Source organism: Cebidichthys violaceus, unplaced genomic scaffold (assembly GCF_023349555.1).
Source record: "Cebidichthys violaceus isolate CVI_PGR_0920_01 unplaced genomic scaffold, fCebVio1.0.p SCAF_7, whole genome shotgun sequence".
Classification (NCBI taxonomy): domain Eukaryota; kingdom Metazoa; phylum Chordata; class Actinopteri; order Perciformes; family Stichaeidae; genus Cebidichthys; species Cebidichthys violaceus.
The window spans coordinates 1,450,469-1,472,222 of NW_027176927.1; the positions used below are offsets into that span (position 1 = coordinate 1,450,469).

The 21,754-nt window shown below is 41.2% G+C and overlaps 1 protein-coding gene across 3 annotated transcripts; it reads right to left on the reverse strand.

Moving 5' to 3' along the window:
* Positions 1-87: 87 nt before the first annotated feature.
* On the reverse strand, positions 88-21,189 carry LOC137890927 (sodium channel subunit beta-1-like). 3 transcript variants are annotated; one of them, XM_068735290.1, is made up of 7 exons: positions 19,443-21,187; positions 19,244-19,320; positions 7,017-7,183; positions 5,076-5,319; positions 4,372-4,513; positions 4,020-4,091; positions 88-3,425 (listed from the first exon to the last, which is right to left on the reverse strand). In XM_068735290.1, the coding sequence occupies exons 2-6, from the start codon at positions 19,296-19,298 to the stop codon at positions 4,025-4,027; spliced, it is 675 nt and encodes a 224-aa protein (XP_068591391.1). In that variant the 5' UTR covers positions 19,299-19,320; positions 19,443-21,187; the 3' UTR covers positions 88-3,425; positions 4,020-4,024. The 3 variants fall into 3 exon arrangements, with proteins under 3 accessions (XP_068591391.1, XP_068591390.1, XP_068591392.1); XM_068735289.1 differs by having other exon boundaries at positions 19,244-19,329; positions 19,443-21,186; XM_068735291.1 differs by lacking the exon at positions 4,020-4,091 and having other exon boundaries at positions 19,244-21,189.
* Between the last annotated feature and the right edge of the window lie 565 nt (positions 21,190-21,754).

The following is a 21,754-nucleotide window of genomic DNA, read 5'->3' on the forward strand; positions in this document are numbered from 1 at the left end:
GCAGTATTGTTTTTGTTTTTTTTGTGTGCGTGTGTGTGTTTCTAAGACTCATTTGACTCACCTCGTCTTTTATTTTTATTTGATTCATTTTCTATCTTTGTTATTTTGTCATTTTATTTTCAGCCTGTCCTCTCCGTCCACTCGATTCTGGCCTCCAGATGTGAAAACATCTCGCACATCTGTACTCTTTATTATTCTTCTTCTCATCACTCAACCCCACTGGTCCTCTCTGTGCTCTTCCTCTTCACCCACTCTCACTCTCTCTCTTTCTTTCACTGAAAATAGCGGCTACAGAAGCATGTGGGCCACGCTGTGCATGGCCATTGCGGGTAACAAAATGGTGTAATATTTATTGAGGGGGGGAGGGGGGGAGGGGAGGGTGGTCTGGGGTAGATTATGGGAGAGAGTGAGATGGATGGATGGATGAGAGGCGGGGATGATAATGTACTGTAAAGATTTGATTGCACACCACTCCATGGAGAAAAATGAAAAGTTCTAAAACATAAAACGACTCCTCGCTCATCTTTGAGTCCGTTTGTGTCTTTACCTCCAGAAGATGCGGGTCACATTTTGCAGCGGATTTCGGTGGAACTGTAATGTTTCCTCTTGATTTATCCGACCAAAATATGTCTGGGAATAGTCAAATAAAATGTCCATCACAATATCCCAAAGCCCAATTTGAAACAGCTGGTTTTGTCCATTAAACAGTTTTATATCGAAGAAGAGAGAGAAAAACAAATATCCACATTTTAGAAGCTGTGACGGGTGAGATTCATTTCTCAGGTAATGATCATCAAAATATTTGAATTCATCGTTTGAGCTCTTCGGTCACTTTAAAGAGCAAAACACTTAAAATATATCAGCGAGCAATCAATGGTAGCTTCCAGTAAAGACACTGAGGTCATTAGTGTTCATAGGACCTGAGGGGAGTTTAAATCCTGCAGTTTAAAAAGAAAACGAGTAAACGTGGAGAATTTGATTGACTCATTCCAGTGTTTTTAGACTCCATGTATTTCATTTTTGTTTCTTTTAAGTCAACAAAATGAAGAGTGGAGATGGCTTCGTAGCAGCAGTGTTAAGCTTTCACACTGGGGAATGTCATTTAGAAAAATGCTAAATATTTTTTCCTTTTGATGTCTGGACATGATTTTCTCAGGCGAGACACGGGATGGTGTTGGTTATTTCTAAAATCTTGGCTACTGATTGTGATCAACACTGCTTATCACGTGAAATCCATCGATGTGAGTTCAAATCTATTTTTCAATTCTTAATAACCGTTAACCCAGTTCAGCAAAAATGTAAGTACAGGTGACATGTTTCATAGAAATGAACTTTGAGTGTGAACTGAAGATGCATCCGGCTGAAAGTCCCGACACCTACACACTTTGTTTTAGAACAAATTCAACTGAGACACGGCTCTTTTTTTTTTTTTTTTTTTCACAAGAACTTTATTTTTTTCTTCTTCTGTGTATCACTTATTATTGTGGCAAGCAACATTTTCACACCTGCACATGAAGTGAAAACAGCCATTTTAATTTGTTGCTGAAACACGAGAACACAAAGCAGACCAGCAGTGTGGTTTTCATTTCACAGGTGGGTTCATCTAAATGAAGATGTCAACTGATGCAGCATTTACCAAAAAGTAAATCGCTCAGTAAGCGATGAGAAATCACTTATTCAGTTGTTTTTTTTTTAAGCTTGCAGTCATTGGACATGCTGTTTGTACTGTACTCTTCTTCCATCAGTAAGCATGCAGTTAGTCGATATCGCAAAAATGTATGAAACTCAGTTTTGGTGCAGAAGAGCTGATCAGTTAACATGCAGAGCGGCAGTTGTTTGGCTGCCATCTAGTGTTCACCGGTAGTCGATGTCTGGTCCTCTGGAGAGAGAAGTTTCCCTCCAGCTGTTTTTACAAACACTATAGATTTATAACAAGGCTTCACCTCTTTCCCCTTTTTTTGGTTTCCACTGGCTTCATTCACCCAGGGAGGCACACTGGACTGGTTTTGTGGTACGTTTACCCACGGCAGTTAGATACGTAGCAATTTGCAGAGCCCTTCATTTTCTACAAAAACACTGGACGTGTGTGAAATTACACATCTGTGGAAACTTTTTCCACTGTCGACAAATTCAGTTTAAAGTGACACTTTTGTATCACTGAGGATAAATTGGTAAAGCTGTTTTTTTTGGTCTGTTTTTTTTTTGGTTTGCTACACATTTAGTATTATCCAATGAAGTGGGCATCGTCATAGGAAGTCACTCTTTGGCTTCAGGTGCCATTTTTGCAACTCACACCTTTTCTGTAGTAATTAATTAAAAGGGAAAACAGTAGGTTTTTGCCCCAAAATCAACCCTTTCTAACATGATATGGCTGATTCCGTCATCTCTCTGGAATGTAGGAAAACAGTAAAAGCATCACTGTTGATCTCATCTCCAATATGAAATGTTCAAAACATGACTGGCTATGTTTTTCTAATAAGTTCAACCTAGAATTTACTGCATGTTCCTTTATCTGAGAGCTAATAACTCAAACTCTACTAATAAACAAGAGAATAATACTTCTTGTCAAACACCCTCCAGAGAAAGCTAAACATTAAGCAGACTTAACATTTAATACAGACCACATTTCTCTTGGTTAGCAGAGGGTGTGAACCCTCACATTCCTGTTTCCTTGTGTTTAAGTGACTGAATGCAACGGCTTTAACCTGACGTGTGACAATCGTGACTCATTGCTCTTCACAACTGCTGAGTGTTAAGAATGTTAAGAATGCCTTTGGAAGAAACAAAAGGTTGAACCGTTGATATTGGTTTAATCGCCTAATTAAAATGTCAAAGAGTGTCCTTAAGATTTAGATATTGGTCTGTTTTAAATATTAAATCTGGTCAAAGTGAAACATTTAATAACAGCTGTTGCAGCAGTGTTTCCTCTGTATACCTTCTAGTAGTGTTACATCATTACAGCAAGAACATTTGCAGTCAAATTTAGTCGTACTAGTATTTAAAAAAAAAACAAAAAAACAACACGTGTGTGAAATGAAATATGACTGAACTTAAGATGCATGATGTTGGTCGTTATGAATAGCTCATAAGCATGCAGGTAGTGTATATAAATGTATAGGCCTATAATATCGATATAGGATTATCTGTGCATACGTATACACCAATATACAGTTCAACCCAGTCTCTCTCCTGTTGGACCACGTCCTGATGCATCCCTCCTGTCCCTCAAAACAGGATTTAGATACTGTATACAGTTCAGCTCTTTCCCAAACATTTCTATGAAGAAAAGATCTTTCTCCTTTCTGTGGTTCGGCTTTTTCCATCTTGTGAAGAGGATGGTGGGATGTGAGTTACGGTGAGAGGAGAGGAAATGAAAGAGGGAACTTGAAAATACTCAAGGACTCCATCTTGAATTCTTCCTTGACCTGAAGCAAGAAAAACAAAAATTAAATGAATGATGTAAAAGACTAAAGTAACATGCAGTATCGCCTTCAATCAGGCCTTCATTTTCCTGGGAGATCAAAAAGCAAGGTCCAAACGCTGGTTGTGTCTTTGTTTTATAGCAATCACCATGAACTTAGTAATAATAAAACAATGATGAAAGAAAAAAAATTGTGAAATAAAATAATGAATTGCTTGTTTGTCCTGCACCTATAAAGGATGAGCACACAACTATACCTCTCTACCTATTGAATGGCTCAAACCTTAATACAATAATTTGGTTATTTTGGTGGCTAAGTCAGACACTTTGATGATCCAAACGTTGAATGTAGCATGTTGGCTAACCAGAGGTACATGTAGGCTGAACAACTGTTTGTCATGTCAGTGGTTCCCAACCTATAAAATACAATATTCTGATACAGGAACATCATATATATTTTTTTTACTTTCAACCCAGTAGTGGTGTTAACAATACAACAGGTGTAAACACAATGTATGATCGCCCACTTTGGAAAATAAACGAGAGCACAAGAAGCAACAGTATTCAGACATTAAGTTTAGTGAGAATCCAGACCTACCGGTGCTATTCTGCCACTTGCACACCAGCACAATTATCTTTACTTTCTGATGCTATAGCTAAATACTCCGCCCTGAAGGAAAGAAAGTGGTGGAAAGGAAGAACAGGCAGACAAGATCAGTTAATCACAATAAGATATCAGTTCAGTGATGAAAAAAAGAAACGTGTTTGTTATTTTGAAAAGAGCAGATTGAAACAGATTGTGTCTCTGCTTCCCACACAGTGTCAGGAAGAGAAAAACAAAAGGTGAAAGCGGTTGGTGGGAAGTTGGCCCAGCAGGTTCTGGAAATGGAGGGCTGGCACCGGAGAGAGGCTGGCTGTGTTTGTGTTTGAGTGTCTCATGGGTTACTCACGCGCTCTCTCTCAGAGCTTCCTCTCCTGCCGCCGATATCTTCCTGTAGCAGTAAATCATCTCAATCGCGAGCCACACCTGCAGCCCGATGATGGTGACATACATCATCACCTCAGACAAAATGGATGCCAGTCCCCTGGTGACTAGAGAGACGGAGAGGGAGATAAGGTAAGACATATTGTACCTGTGTGCTTATTGAAAGGGGTTTACAGACATTTTTGCCATGAAAAAGATGAGGGCTGCCCAGGCTGTGCATCATTTTTAAACAATATATGCCAGAAGTCATGACCTCCTGTCCTGTATTACAGAGTGTCATAATTTATCAGAATCTTGCTGCAGACAGCCTGCTTTAATCAATTGTTTTGACCACATGGGGCCAGCACAAAAACCGTAAATGCAACATTTACATAATATCAAACGGCTGCTTTTTTACTCATCCAAATGCTGAGGAGCAACAGTATAATTCATTTGGACTCCTGTTCCTGTCCATGCGGAGAATGTAAGTACGATGAAACCCATAATGTTTGGTCTACCAGAGCTATATTTGGCTCTTGAGGTGCTAAATGTTCCGCTATGTTTACGAGCTAATGTATCAGTGGGTTGAGAATCAGGCAATGAGAGTGTTATCTGGTTGAACAGCTGGCTAATTTAGTTTCCCTCTTCCCCGCTCAGACAGACAGTATGACAGCATCTCTCCTCTCTTACGTTTTGGCACCACTTTCATGACGATAGTCTTGTTGGTGTTGATTGGATAATGGAAGTTGGAATACTTGAGGGTGCGGGTGAATATGCACTTGTAGGTTCCAGTGTCATTGAACGTCACATTGAGGATGTAGATGGAGCCGTCCTGTAGGTCATCGGTTTTCTTGCTGCCGTTCCAGGCCAGACGATCGTCGAAACGTGAGTCAGTGATCTCGTCCCTTTTATTTTCATAGTCGTAGCTGTATAACTGGAAGAGAATTGCAAAAATGGGATGTCTTTGAAAAGGAGGCCAGGAACAAAATAGAGACTGAACATTCAAGTTGTCATCCATTTGTTACCAATACTGTTAGCTTTGCATAGAAGCAAGTGTTTAGGCTGATAAATTGTGTGTTTCCCTCCTTACATGCAGCCGCAGTTAATTTCAGTATGAAGTGAAAATGATCTTTCAGATAGTATACATGCAATATGTCAGCAATATTCTGTATTTTTGTTACTGTCAACATTTCATGAAAAAAACAAAACCAACAATGTTGCTCCATCTCTCAATACTACAAAACTCTCAGCCCATTAAGAGGATATGAATCTTAAAAAAAACAAACAAACAAAGCGCTAAGTGATTCCCTCAAACAGCTGGGCACTGCCACTTTCCCAACGTTCAAACATCTAGTGTGACTTTCCACCTGTTTTTGGATATGACTAATACTCTTTGGCTTGCGGTCCCATTTATTTACCCGTGTCTACAAATAAAACTACAACAGCGAGCTGCTGTTTTCTCCTGGATGCTGGCAGGTGTAAAACAAACTGTGTTGATGAATGAATATTCATAACCCGCCTGTCAAGTTTGGTTTTCACTTTTCCTGTCATCGGACAGCTGGTCTCCACATCACCACTGCTGCTGTTTTTCCCGTATCGACCGAGTCGTATTTGTGGCCTCACCTCTGCACTTCCTGGTGTATGAGTTGAAACAAATTCTAAAAGGCAGCTGAAGGCTAATGGGATTCCTCCTGCTACAGGAATGTACCATTATGGCCTCTTTGCTTTGCCTGGGGAGGGCTGCTTAGTTCAGCAAAGGGGCTTTCTTCTAGTCAACACACAGTGGAAAAGGCCTGTCATAAAAAATGCAAGACTCTGCTGTCTCTCTCTCTCTCTCTCTCTCTCTCTAAATGCATTGCAGCCGTTTCCCAGAAAATAAATGAAATAATTGTGATGGATCCAGAGCCAGGTCTGCTGAATTTACCCATAGACTGTATATAAGAAGCGGTTGTAGTCACCATGATGTCACCCAACGGTTTGTGCACTACGGTTTTGAAGTCGAGTTAGTTATTTTGGCTGACGCCATCTTGGTTTTTGGCTGTCGCCATCTCAACCAGAAGTGACATGAGAGGATGGAGCAAAGTACAAACGAGTGGAACGCTGAATAAGACATTTGTAGGCGACCAAGAATTGAGAGCACACTGTGAAAGGGTTAAACGAAGACACCAAGAACTCCTAGACCCGACAACGCCGTGGTAGCGATCTGTCAATTACAAGATAGCTCCTCCCTGAATCATACGCTGCTTTATGGTCTATTTTACTCTAAATCAGACCAAAATTTACTGAATCAGCATCATGCTGTGAAGAAGACTTAAAACTAGCGATTAAGACCACAAACTCATGTTTGCAATGTTTAATAAGGTAATAAATCGAGGTAGAAGGAGGGTTCCACACAATCAGACTTCTTTTCTCAACCAGAGGAGTCGCCCCCTGCTGGCGATTAGAAAGAATGCAATGGCTTCACTTCACTGTGTTTACCATACAAATGTATTTGAGTGATATCAATCTTCTCATCTAACTTTCTGCAAGAAGGGAAATGCATTTCCCAACATGTCGAGTTATTCCTTTAGGTCGTTACTGAGGAATACTTTTTTCAAAGCCTGCCTTGTCGTATATCTTATTACCACTCACAGGGCTGTAGAATGTCTCATCCGAGGCCATGAAGTACCAATCGACGGTGGCCGTGGCGGGCACCTCGCCCCTCTTCTTACAGGAGATGCAGCCCAGTTTGAAGCCTTCGTTGACCACGGCCTCTGTGTTTGAGTCCACCTCCACGCAGGCTCCACGGCACAGAGACGCTACAGAGTGAAAGGATGAAGAGCACACAGTTAGAAACCTGCTCTGTCACTTTATTGCTCTTTGCAGGTCACAGGGTTTAGAGGTAAGAGCCCTGGGTGGCCATCATCCTCTTTTTCGTGTACCCGTGACTCTGGGAAGAGATTGATACACGGGCAGAGCTCTGGTGTTTTCCAGTATCTTAGTACTTGCAGGCAAACTGTTTAAACAGTACTTTACAAAACAAGTTTAGCTCCTGTAACGTATGTATTTTTGCGTGCTTGCTCCCCAATGCTCATTGCATGCAAGATTTCTTTCTTGCATTCTTTTTTATTTCCTCTCATCATCTCAGTAGATGGATTGTTGTGAATTTCATTGATTTGTTTTTTTAGTAATTTACATTTGAGGTGTTTTTTAATCCGTGAAACTGAGGGGAAATAAAGAGGTTGCAGTATGCGGTACTAGTTTCTTGCATTCTGTCAATTAGTGAATGAGCTAAATTCATATATAGAAGCGTGAGTCTATATATGCCATCATCATCATGACACATACTTCTCATCGGCCAGGAGTTACACACCTGTAACTCCACATGTTTCTTTCTCACACTGCACCTTGCAGTTTCCACTGAGGCCTCAGCATGGCTCTCAACCAATGATCTCGTATTATTGTCAACTTTGACTTCTGGGGATGCGTTTGTTTCGAATCGCAAGATGGGGGGGAGGGAAATGAGGGAGGGGACAGGAAACACAACGCTGATCAGATGAACTCAAATCATTAAAAGTTTGGTTGGGATTGACAGAGGCTGCACATCATCCATGACCTCATGTTCACAAATATATAAAACAAAGGTCTATCTTTTACTCCCTCGGATACAAATATTGCAGGTGAAACTTTAAAAGGAATCGCAGACGTAGAATTGCCACCACACTGCAGAAATACATGGGGGGGGGTTAGTACAGGCTTCAAAGGTAACAGCCATTTCTACTAAAGCACGGGGGGAGATGGGGAAGCAGGAGGGAAGAAGCCTAATGTTGGCTGATGCACTGCAGAGAGAGAAGGGGAGAAAAAAAAGGGAAGGAATGGGAGAGAAGGTTAAGAACATAATGTCAGAATCACAGGCCCCATAATAAAAACCCAAACTATCGTATTCAAACAAGAGACGGACCAGTAGCTTTAAAACTAAACACAGACCCGAACCCAGCTGGACCCGAGAACGACTAAACCCGAGCCTGAACTGGATTGATAGAATTCCAGATTTAGTGGTCTTAATGGACCTAAACAGAGGTTAGACACTTGATATTTTTATAGATAGCTCCTCCTTGCCGCCACTCTACCCCTTAATATTTTGTTAGAGGTAGCTTAGTCTGTCTGTGTTTTTTCAGCAGCACAGACGCTACTGAATTATTATAAATGTTATATTTCTTATTCTGGAAAAAAAGCTATTTAAATTTGATGTTTAAATAATATGCTGTTTACACCACCTGTATCAAATTCTGGATATTGTCATATTTTCAATAATAGTGGAATATTAGTGTTCATCAGTGTGTCTCCATGATCCTCTAGCTCTTCCACAATTACACGTTGCTACTTGTCGCTTTGGCCACGACAATGACACTCTCTAGAGAATATAAGCTAATATATAATTGAGTATTTATAGTATATAGTTTAGAGATTAATTTAAATCCAAGACAAAACCGACAGACGACTGGGACTGAGAGAAAAAAAGCGCAATTACAAATCTGCCTGCTACTTCAGCACCATGGACAGCACCACGGATCTATCAATACAAAGTTATGTTTTAATATTTCCCAGCCATGGTCGAGCCATAAATTTTAACTTACTCAAACCTCAGTCAGATAAAGGATCAATGAGTCAGGCAGACTAGACCAACATATTTGACGAAACAACCCCTCTGCCCCTGCACTCTCTGCTGCTATGGGATAACGAGGGTGGATGGCAGGTTAACAATCTTTCCACGTTTCCCCGCAACTGCAGCAGTACCCACTGGTGTTTATGTACCTTGTGTTTCAGATTTGGTCGTTGCGTTCCCAGATCTCTGCGCTTACTTTGATGAGTGCACAGCTATAATCCATGAAAGAAACTATGGCAAAAATTATAAAAATAGACCAAAGTTGTAATAAACCAGAATTTGCCTTTTAAAGTAGCATTTACAAAAATGTACAAAACAGCGTTCGGTTAAGGCTGGGGTCTTGGGTCTTTGGGTTTTCTGGGAGGCGGGTCTGCTGAGGAACTGGATTATAACAAACAGACCTGGGTCAAACAGCATTTGCTGATAACTGCTTAGACAACAGGTGCACTTATTCACAACTAAAAAAACTACTATTTCTGCTTTTTTTCAGTTTAATCTCTGCTCTAATTAGCTTTCTTGTCTGTTCCTTGATTGTTTGTGTTAGTTACAGGCTGCTGTAATATGCACCAACTGTCAGTGCTGCAGCTAATCCTCGGCTGCCAATAGAGGTTGATAAAAGTCATCCATCACTTAATCTCACAGGAAAGCATTTTGTACATCAACTGATAGACATTTGCCAATAGACGCCACCAAATATTTGGCTTATCATTAATATGCAGCGATATTTTGACTCAAGTCTGTGAGTTATTAGCTTCTACCATGCAGAAAAGACACGGCGGAAGAGACAGAAAGGCAAAGAGACAGACACAAGGGCAAGACATCCAATGCAGAGGAACAGGGAGGGGTTTGAGATGGCTGAGAAAAGAAGGTGAGACCTGGAACACAGACAGAGGAGACACATTACCAACAACACACAGCGGGACATAAATTAAAAGGATGCCTGAAGACAGAGGAGAGACCTTCATTTGCAGGACAGACAGAATGAACAAGGACAGAGACGGATGAACATGTAGCAGGGACGGCAGCGACACACAAGACAGCGTGAGGCGGTAATCCTGAGGGAGGTTGGTGACGCAGCAGAGGCGAGATTGTGCAAGGTGGGCAGGGATGCTGCCGACTGTCCGAGGCTGAGACAGCGAGTTAAGAAGACAGCGAAAAGACACAGAGCCAAAGAGAGAGAGAGAGACAAAGATGGAAGCAGACACAAAAGGAACTGCACATCCAAAGTGCAGACTAAACAGAGTCAGAGGCACCAAACCGCCTCAGCACCAATTCTCAACATCAGCAGGACACTCAGAGCATCAAAAAAAGCAAACCCATTGCATAATCTGTGGACTGAGGTTCAGGATTATGCAACAAATATTCCAGAAATGGCAGATTAGGAGGGTTTTTTCGCCCTGACAGAGAGGCTGGCAGCCTAATCCCTCAGATCACATCAGTTGCTGAGGCCTACAAAGAAAAAAAAGAAAAAGAAAAACCTGACCTAAGGCTTTAGCTGCACAAAGGACCATCCACCTACTGAAGTTAGCTAGTTTAGCATGTTGCTGGGAGCTAAAGGAAATACAAAAAGGAGAGAGAAAGAGAGAGAGAGAGAGAGAGAGAGAGAGAGAGAGAGAGAGAGAGAGAGAAAATAAATTGGATAAGTGACAGCGAAAGAGATGAGGGAGGACAACATCTGTTTCCATGGCTGGATTAAAACACACGCATGTACTGAACACATAACCTGGGGAATTGCCAAGAGTCCATGACATTTCCCATGACACCTAGCGAGCGACAGACTTTCAACTGGAACAAGTATAGACCATTGAAGCACACTGCTCTTCACAGAGCTGTCATATTGTCTCGACTGGTTAACTGACGGCACACTGGTGTATCAGTATAGAACAAAGCTTGAGGGATCCCAGCCTGCCTTTCTCTCTTCATATGATTTGTCAGAACGGATGCGCCATTGGTTCAAGAGCACTATTTTTACAAAAAAAGACACAAAAATGTGGACTCAACACAAGAGGAAAACATCACAACGTTAATCAAATCCAATTTAAAAGCTTTGTCACATTTCAGTTACTTCTTTTTCTCCCTAAATTTACTTTCTCTTAGTACTGTATATTATATATACATATTATTATATATTAACATAAACAATGGACAAAAACATAACAAGAAGTCTCAATAAGTGTTAAATTGTTCCCAAAGATTATAACAAAGGAGCAAAACTCTGTCGCTACAATGTTGTATACAGGACTGTCTATTAATTCGATTTTATATCATTTTAATTTGCAACAGCAAATACAGTTTGAGAGAAACAAAATACCCCCCAAATTTATCTGTTGTGCGATGTTTTGATGTAGTTTGAGATCTCTGTCTGCTGCCTAGTTTCCTGTTGATCTCACTTCAGTCCTTTCTGTATGAGCTCTGTTCTCTGCAATGTCTGCACAAAGGCTCTTAGTACTGCATGTCCAATGACATTTTGTTCTGTACAATCTGTTTTGAAGAATGGAACTCAAGGCGCGCATTCATTCTTTTCTCAAGAACTCCTCGGCTCCGTCGTCTATTGAACTTGTTGGTGACACTCTGCTGACACTGTTGGTGACTCGTCGAAGCAGGAAAAGCACAAGTGTAACTGACAACACAAGGGATGAAGGGCGCTCCAGTTCTGGGGGCTTGGCGTTGTGCATGCTGGCTCACTGACCCACCTGAATGGAGCGAGGCCCCAATAATGTTATTGGTTACACCTGAGCTGTTTCTGCTGTAACAGTAACCCAAATGTCTGCATGTAAAAAAGGTCTAGACAAACCCTAAATAGTATGCAGTCATTATATAGATATTATTAGTTTTTGAAATTGTGTTGAAAAAATTGTGAAGAACTGTATTCCAAAATTCAACGTTGAAAATGCATCAATCAGTAATTCTTGCCATTAAAAAATTGCATAGGTTTGACATATTATTGCTTTGTATGTTGATTGGGCTAACTTGTTAGCATTCTATTGTCTGTTTACTTGTCCTGCAGACACGGAGCAACATTAGCCTTTATTTGGAGTACAATTTAAATCCAATATTCACTCTCTTTTAGCTCTTTTTTTGGTCTCTTCCAACTCCTGGGGGAAGTATTTGTCTCTTTAGCTGCTAAATGCTCCATATGTTCACCAGAAAGTTGCTAAATTTGTGTCGGTAGTGCACAGTGGCTTTATCTGAGCTTTCTTTGCTCAGATAAAGCTAGTTTTAAATCCCAACTGGTTAAAATCTGTTTCTGCACGACACCCCCAAATTTGGGGGCTCTTGGGCTCAGACGAGTAGCATATCCCGTCAAAAAAAATGCACTTCTCCAGAGCGAATATAATGCATGTATACATGTTATATACCAGATTAAAAAAAAAGTTCTATCATCTAAGCCATTTTTACAAACTCCAAACAATTCTACACAACTAATATAATCAACTAGAAGATTTACCACAATATCATGTATTTTTCGCCATGACTTGGCGAGCTACGCACTACTCTCCGAGATACAAACACAAAGTTAACGGCTAACACGGACAACCGAGATAGCAAAAAGCAAGAGAATTCAACACAGATTCCAGAGATACCTTCAGAATTTCTCCCCGTGAAACCATTACAGAGCTGTGAGCAAACAAGCACCAGAAGCACAAACCGCTTTTTTTTTCTTTTGGCGAATCGTTTTTTATGCTTCAGGAGGGGTGCTACGTTTTTGATTTTGACTGGCTAACGATTCTGTCAATCAAACCCACAAGGTCTCCTTTCAATTGTTCTGACGCGTCGAAGGAGGGTTCATTGACTGAAATCGACCAATCATAGGCTGAGATAGGTCCACACAGAAACTGGAATTCAGACAAGAAAATCCCATAGACAGACAGAAACAGGCTCAGAGAGGATGCCTCTCTAACTTTGTTCTGCTTCACTTTATCAAAGTCAAAGTCATGCAGAGAGATTTTGGAGATATTTTAGACTGTCAGCTGCATTATTTCAAAGAAATAATAATAAAAGTGCGAACTGATTTGATTTGAGCTGTATGCCATCTTCATTTACTCTTAACCAGTAAGATATACACTGATATTTACACATCTGAACAAATCTCACAAGTGTTACCTTTATTATAACACCAAAACTATTAAAATTCACGTTGTAGTTAGAGAAATACACTCTTTTTTGTATGGGTATGCAATTTTCGAGCAGAGGCCTAAAAATAGGGATAGAGTGTAAGTTAAAAACTGGTCAGTGGCCCTGCACTTCAAACTGTCACACTCTAGATACCCCTATAGCATTAGTTTTGGACGTGTCAGGGACAGCATGTCAGTTTCCAGTACATGCATACCGTTTAAAATAAACTTCAAGCATAGGTTTAGTTTTTAGGTTTACTTATGCAACAAAACTACATGGCTAGGTATGAGAAAAGATTGTGGTTTAGGTTAAAATAAGTATGTTTGAATCTACCTACCTATACCCTTAACTTAAGTTAAGCCTGACGGACCCGAATTCGGGTCCGCTGTAGCATTTACCGTCCAAAAATGTCCATTTATGCATGTATTTATGAATATGAAAAAAAAAAAAAAAGATTTCCAAAAAAAAATTCAAAATCTGCTTAAAACAAACAATCTAAGACATTCTTACACACTCCAAACACCATTCTACACAAATAGTGTACGCAAATAAAAGATTTATCACAAAATCACGTATTTCTAGCCATAACTCGCTCTTCTCCGAGTTAGCATAACAAAGCTAACGGTTAGCATAGGCAACCGAGATAGCAAAAAGCACAAGCATTCGACACAGATTCCAGAACTACCATCAGATCGTCTCTCCGGTAAACCCTCACAAGGCTGTGAGCAAACAAACACCAGAAACACAATGCGTAATATCCTTCAAAATCATCCAAGGCTCCTTACCTTTTCGTTGTTCTGCTGTATATCTCCGCTTATTTCCGTCAACAATATTTCTACGTATTTCCGGTGCGTCTCTGAAATGTCCCCGCGCAGAAACAAGGGCCTGTCTAACAAAGGCACCGTGGGGAGAGGGGAACGAATTCCGGCGAAGTTGTGCGCACGGTTCAGGTGACGCGCCACGGGTTTACTCCCTACTGGCGAACGCTTCTGTCTATATCAAAATCACGAGGGGTTTGTTAGATTCTGTGGACTCAGACGCTTCTAAGGCGGGTCCATTGACTGAAATCGACCAACCATAGGCTGAGCTAGGAGACCTGGAGTGGAAGCCAGATGAGAAAATCCCATGGATGACAGACATAAACAGGCTCAGAGAGGATCCAGGCTCTCTAAATGATGCCAAACTGCTGCATATGATAGATTGAACACTATTAGTCATAAAAGAAGTGAAATATATAATTATATACTATATAAAATTACAATGGAACAGCTGGAACCAAATGACATTTTGGTTGACCTCGGCTGAAATCTCTGCACTCTAATCTCTCTAGCTCTTGAATCCTTCACTTTATCAAAGAAAACATTGTGCAGAGAGACTCTCAACCCATTGGTTTATGATCTGGGAGAGGTTTAAGAGAACATTAAAAAAAAATATCTTATCAAAATTGGATTAATTTTAAATCAGAGATAAAGAATTTCAATTTGTGCTGTGTTCCATCTTAATGTTCTCTTAACCAGTAACATATATACTGATATTTACAAATCAGAACAAATTTCACAAGGGTCAGCTTTCTACAATATAAAAACTATTAAAATACACCTTATATTTAGACGAAAATGACTCTCTTTACTATGGGTGGAAAAATCGAGGAGAGGCCTACAAATAGACTTAGGGCTTAACGGGTTAAATCAAGGCGTTGCCATACATTTTTTTACGTTATGGGGAAGTGCTTATTGTCCCATTTCGTCCCTGGAAGGAAGGCGAGTCCCCACAATGTGACTTTGTTATGATATTTATGTCCCCACAAGACTGGTAAAACACGCCTGCTGATCATAGCAGCAAATGAAAGTACATCAATTTAAAGCTGAACAAAAAAATACTCAAATAGTTGAAAACAACAAATGAGCTGATGAGTTCCCAGCTCTGCAAATACAAATCGAGCTGTTTGGAAGGTCTTGTCGCCCTTCGATGCCCCTCTCTCTCCCCTGACTGCACCCTGGTATTACAGACCTCTGTCACGCAGCTGGATGAACAGGGGATCAGGTGTGTGTGTGTGTGTGTGTGTGTGTGTGTGTGTGTGTGTGTGTGTGTGTGTGTGTGTGTGTGTGTATGTATGTCTGTTTGTCTGTCATGTATGCTGCCTGCTTATTAGGTCACGGCACAGTGTCTCTCTCCAGATTTGTGGGTCGGAACGGATCTCGCAGTAAAAAATATCGTCTTTTCAGAATTATATTCATGCAGCTTTGAGGCTTCCGACTCTGACAGCAGCAGCAGACGGGCCGCACGAGAACCACTGTTGTAGTTTCTAGAGTCACATTCATGATTTCATTCAGACTGCAGTGCCGCTCTGAGGGAGTGCATCAATTATGAGCTCCTGGTTTACAACGCCTGCTGTTTGTATGACGCGATAAAAACAGATCCAGACATCTGATATGCTGGCAGCTACTGGCAACAACCTGATGACATTGTATTTGATCAAAGGTTGAAAGGGAACTCAATCAGAAGAGGTGACTTTATTTGTCACATAAAATCTTGAAGAGTACAGATTATCTTCATTATGTTCATTCATTATCATTCACTTAAGGGCAATTTCTTTTGGTGTTATTTTCCTGATTTAAGGGCAGACCCACCAGGTAAATAGGGCAAAAGAATTCATTAGAAAACCGTCATGAAACCTCCCCAGTTGATTACTTACATTAAGACAATTCTTTTTTGCATTACAAATTTTCTGAAAATGTATGTTTAAATATACAAATGAGGCATTATCTTATCAAATGTGCTAATTTGCATAGATTTTCAGAACAGAAATCTTAACATTGGACAAAGCCTGGTACAAAATGAATGTTTCATTTTCTTGACATACTAGAGTCAAAGGTTTTTACAGTGGGAAGTTTGGATATCTCTTTGTATCACTTCATCAACAGCCATAAAACTATTATTTATTATTTTAGGAATAAAATGTTACAAAAAATAAAATATTGGGCTATAAATTATATGATGTAAAAACCTTCAGAATATAGAAAAGAATGAAACCAGAAAGTTTGGTGTATGCTAGTGCCACTGAAGTGGAGATTCTGAGAGAGAGAGAGAGTCAGAGAAAAAATACTTTTTTTTACAATACGTATTGTAAAAGACACTCCAGATGAATAGGGTAACAACTTTAACTAAAACATATCACAATGAAACCTCTCCAGTTGATTTCTTTACATCTTCCCACTAGTCTGAAAGAAGACATGTTATGCAAACTAGCACAAAATCAAAAAATGTACCAGTGCATAACAATGACGTTTTGTAGTGTCTTCTCTTAAAACTACAAACAGCATCAAATCTCTTCTCTAGAAAATTCCTCAAGCTAAAGTACAGACCATGAATCAGATTTAACAGGACCCCCCCCCCCCTCCCCCCGAGAACTTTCTGCAATGCAGCACTCGAGTAGTCCTAATCAGTTTATGTTCCACCCCTGTCACTGAAAATGATGATGCTCTTCTCCGTAATGTTATTACCAATCTGTGCAGACGCAGTGGTTGGAGTGGAGCGATGGAATGGACGTGAATCCATATGACTCGGGGGCGGAGAAGATGGTTTGGTCATTCAAACATCCTGTTGACAGGGTTTTCCTTTGACCATATGTTCGTGCACGGAGCCATTTGCAGACTAATTGGCTCCGTGCTGCATTAGAGTCTCTGCAGCATGCATTAGGTAAAGTTGCCATCGGGTGCATTAGGTTTTATGGTCCTCTGGCTTGAAAGAGAGGACACACAACGCTGTCATTTGACTGTTTATGCTTGTGAATGATCGTGTTGTTATTTTCTTAGCACTTTGAGCATCACAAAAAATAAAGTTTACTATATAAGTGAAATCTAAGTCTGTTTTATGTATTTTGGGAGGAGCCATTGCTTGATTCCTCCTATTTCTCATCGTTTTTTTGCTTTGCAGCCTTCATCAATCTCAATTCCGACGGAGATAACGTGAGCGTTGGAGTTTAGGATCATCCTAATTATTATTTAACCGCTGTTTGTGCGCGTTCTTTCCTTGTAGATTCACTGTCTTCCAGAAACGTCTTGAATTCCATCTATTGCTTAGCACATACAAACGCTCATGTCAAAATAAAGAAAGAGCACAAGCTGTTTTTTTTTTTTATTCAATCTGTTCCTTTCCTCTTTGTTTTGGGAGATTCCATCCAATTTCCTGTCTGGTCTTATATTCTCATCCTCCCTGCGTCCGGCTCCAGATGTGCTCACTCACTTCAGTCCTTAACTAACCCGCCGACTCCTCAACCAAACTGTCTGTTTCAGTCAATCGAGGTTTACGTAACCTTCTTACTTTTTGCCAAGCTTCACTTCTCTGCTCTGCTCCCTGGCTGAACTTTCTGCCGCTCTGCCTGCTCGTTTCAACCTGCTATCCTGGATGAACTGCCACATCGTGTAAAGGAATAACAACATCTCTTTAATTGTTATATTTCTTGAGATTATGAAGCTGTGTTGGCTTGTGCATGTGTGGTTTGTAGTATTGTCGTCAGTGACAGAGCGTGAGTCAAAGAGCAGCTGGCTGACAGTGATAAGTGCTCAGTAAAGCTCTCTTTTAATGCATCGCTTCCTTTTTGCGCTCAATTTGAAATCTCAGTGCTTAAAACGAGATCATCCGTGACGACAACATGCCAACTAAAAAAAGCTTTCGGCACACACACGTTTGTTTTTTTTTGTGAAATTAAACACATGTAAAATATATACAATTTTTAGTTTTAGCTTGGGTTGAGTTTGTACAAAAAGTTGAAAACGTAAAAGCATTTAATGAAAAAATAGTTTGTGTTTCCATGGTTGTAACCCATTTCATCTACATCTTTACATTGCTTGCCAATTGATCATTTTACATTTATTCATGTTTAAGTTTCCTAAGATGGGTTTGTTAAATATTATTTTCTTCCTAAATTGCTGCTCCGCCCCCGGGTGTTGGAAGACTAACCCTAATTTAAATGTGATAGATTATGTAGCTCGGGCTATTTTCATCTCAGTGGAAGCTGTGTGTGCGTGTGTGTGTGTGTGTGTGTTTGTTTGTCTGTAACATTATAAATGCCTGTAAATGGCTTCTTGTGATGGTGGGAAATTGATTTGTGATATCTCAAATGATATCAGAAGGAGTGGTGGAATGTTTGAGGACAAATGAGGCAAATTTAAAGGAACACTTTCTCCTTTAAAAGGCTTTGGTGACGGTAGTTTTCTTTAGTTTTGGGCAGTAATAGTATATGGGATGCACATGCAGTAGAGACCTGATTTGAGTTAAATGCACAGCCTGCTGTAGGAAAGCTGAACTTTTTGATATGTTATTAGTAGAATCGGATGACAAACAAAGTGCCATAACAGGAACATTTGCAAGAAACGATTAGTCAATTAATCGATTAGTCGAGCGACAGAGAATTAATCAGCAACTATTCTGATAATTGTAAGAAGTTTTTTCAAGCAAAGACACCAGACATTCTTTGATTTCTGCTTTTCATCTATTTTGCATCACTCTTAAGTGAATATCTTTGGATTGTTGGTCGGATGCACTTAGGAAGTCGTGGCAGGCATTTTCCAGCCACTTTATATCACTTTATAAATCCATTATAGAGCCGATTATTCGAGACAAACACTTACTTTCAATAATTGATAATGAAAATAATTTTGGTTGCAGCCCTAAACTGTGAACATCATATCGCCCCAGTGTAACACAGAGGGAGAAATGTATGTTCTAGACTTTTGAATACACAACAATGGGTGTGTGTGTGCGTGTGTGTGTGTGTGTGTGCGTGTGTGTGTGTGTGTGTGTGTGTGTGTGTGTGTGTGCTTGCTCAACAAGGCCTCATCTCATTACTCTACAAAACAAACCGGAACAGCTGGGCTTTTAGCATGTAATCCAGTCCAATGATCAAACACCCCCCCCCCCAAAAAAAAACATGACATACAAACAGAGCTAACAGAGCAACATCAGACAACAGGAAACACCTCAACACACACTGCACAGTCAGTGAATGCGATGGAGGCACAAGTGGGGGGGGTAGATGTTGGCTCACGTGCCAAGGTGAGGCCGTCGCGGCACAACGCAACCGTTTCCCACTCACCTTGAAGCGCCAGGAGGGCCAGAGGTAGCAGCAGCAGCTCTTGGACTGCAGACATCCTGACAGGAGAACGGAGACTGCTGTTGGCTCTCAACACACACACACACACACACACACACACACACACACACACACACACACTTCAGAAAGGGAGACACAAGACAGATCTATACAGCAGCTATTCCAGCTCGGTGGTCAAAACCTCTATGACGCCAAAAGATGTCCCGACTATGATTTCAAGTCTGGGAGAGGAGGAGACTCTTTTCGGAAGCTGTTGGGACTCTGGGTGTGGTCCGCCCGGGTGTCTTCCTCTTCTTCTCCTCCTTTTTTTTCAGCACATGGGGCCGGTAGGAGGGGTGGGTCTTCTTCTTGCTGATCTGGTCTTCTGAAGTACCTGAAAAACCCGACAGCAGCAGCAGGGAAAGCGTGTGCCCTGCCGCCTCGGCTCAGGATCTAAATCACTCTATTCTGTCCAGCCTCTCATTGTGTGAGCGTGTAGAGTTACCAGAGAGACGAATCACTCCAGGTTTCAGGTTTCGGCCTCTCGTCAGCACCAAAAGGGCCTTTGTTCAACTATTTATACTCTGTGGCACACCCTTAGGCCTGTTGAGCTCCAATGAGACAGTGTGCACCAGATAATGCCAGTACACTGACACACATATAACTGATGGGCCGATAAACGGCAGTGTCACTGATTGACCATAAAGGCCACTGGATGACTACTCTCTAAGGCTGAGGAATTTGGGCTGAATATGGAAGAAGCAGCGTGTGAGAGACACATGCAGCGGTGAGCTAAAAGAGTGCGCAGTTAAAAGGTCTATTATTATGTCAAATATTGCATGTATGAATTCCTTAAAAATTTGGCTGCACTTTCCCCTCATGTGCGACTAAAGCCCTGGGCAGAAAGAAGGGCTGGTGCTTGATGGATCTACAGTCTGAGTGGGATGGCAAATAGAAGCACGTATCCTCTCGCTTGTTTTCACCTCTCTTTGGCTTTGGAAGAAGTTGCAATCACCCTATTTTTTAATTAAGAGTCATATCAGAGTTATTGTTTTCTTTCTACAGTCCAAATTGCAGCTCCACAACTGTCACTTCATGTAAAGCTGTAGGCGGCGTGCACAGTCTCAACTTCTGACTCAGTCATGTGAATTCATCCACTGTTTGCCCACATCAGTTAAGCCATGTGGTTTGCTTATAGCAGCAGCTCTGCTGCTCAGACGGGTCACCAGCACATGACTCCAGTCTGAAGGCGGGTTTAAAGGCATGCAACCATCTGTGCGTCTTCGGAGGCTAAAAAGCAGTGCGCTCTTCTTTTGTGTATTCCAGCGGTGTGGATATAAATGAAGAGTTGCTTTGCTGTAGGGTGTTCACGCAAAAAACTACAGTCTTGAATCAGTAAATTTGCTCAAAAAATAAAAAAATAAAGCATAAAATCCCGTCCGTGCTCGCAGCACAGCCGAGCGCAGCGTCCTTTTACCTGTCACCTCTTTATCAATATCCCCCTTTTTAAAAAATGAATTCTGCGCTTTTCCTCCCCTCACTGATAGCCTTGAAACGTCTCGTCCTGTTGATGGTTCAGAGGTGGACGGCTTCCATCACATGCTAGAAGTAGCTCCGCCGTCACTCCGGGGACCATCGGAGAGATTCAAGGATCAGCGCACGACACAGAAAGAAAAAAAAAGACAACAATCTCTTACTTGTTGCCTTCAAGAAGAGTCGCGCGTTGGGGAATGTCTTTGCGAGACACGCATATTCCTCCTGGAGACGCTGCGCGAGACATCAAAATGAAGAAAAGCGGAAGGGAAACACGCACCGAAATAAAAATGATTCGGTAATCTCCAGAGATGACATGGTGTGTCTGTGGAAGGATGGCGCGCTAATCAGTCCTTGGGATGGGTGAAGGCTGAGGGAGGGAGGTGCATCCAGGAGGAAGAGGAGGAGGAGGAGGAGGAGGAGGAGGAGGAGAGAGGGTGTGATGCATTGCAGCTGAGGGATGGAGAAAGAAGAAGAGGAGGAGGAGGAGGAGGAGGAGAGGGAAGTATAAAGCCGTTGTTATGGCAACAGTGATTTTATATGATGTTTTCATTGCTGTTAATGCAACATATGCAGTCATAAAAATAATAGTAATTTTGCAACACTGACGTTTGTGTCGGGGTGGAATTTTCCTGTAATAAAATGACTTTGTGTTGTGAATAAGTGCTGGGTTGTGATTTAATTGAAATGTTTGCGTGTTCATTTTGTGTCGGCAGTATTCAGCATTTTGCCGTTGAGTTCTCACTGATGTTGTCTTCATGATTTGCTGAAGCAGTTTCACAGCAGTCGGTGAACTCTAAGATTGTGTTCTCTCTCTGTCCCCGTCAGTCTGGTGGTGCTGGTGGCTCTCAACATGCTGCTCTTCTACAAGCTGTACGCTCTGGAAAGAGCGGCCCATACACTGGAGACGTGGCACTCCTACTCTGTTGCTGACAGGTGAACACGCCGCCCTGCTTTCCACACAAACATGGACTCTCTGTT

Coding starts and splice junctions, on each gene's coding strand:
- LOC137890927 (XM_068735290.1), bottom strand. CDS start 19,298: ATGTCTGCAGTCCAAGAGCTGCTGCTGCTACCTCTGGCCCTCCTGGCG. Junction 5,320..7,016: donor ATGAGACATTCTACAGCCCT/GTGAGTGGTAAT, acceptor ATTCTCTTCCAG/TTATACAGCTACGACTATGA. Junction 4,092..4,371: donor GAAGCTCTGAGAGAGAGCGC/GTGAGTAACCCA, acceptor TCTTTCCTTCAG/GGCGGAGTATTTAGCTATAG.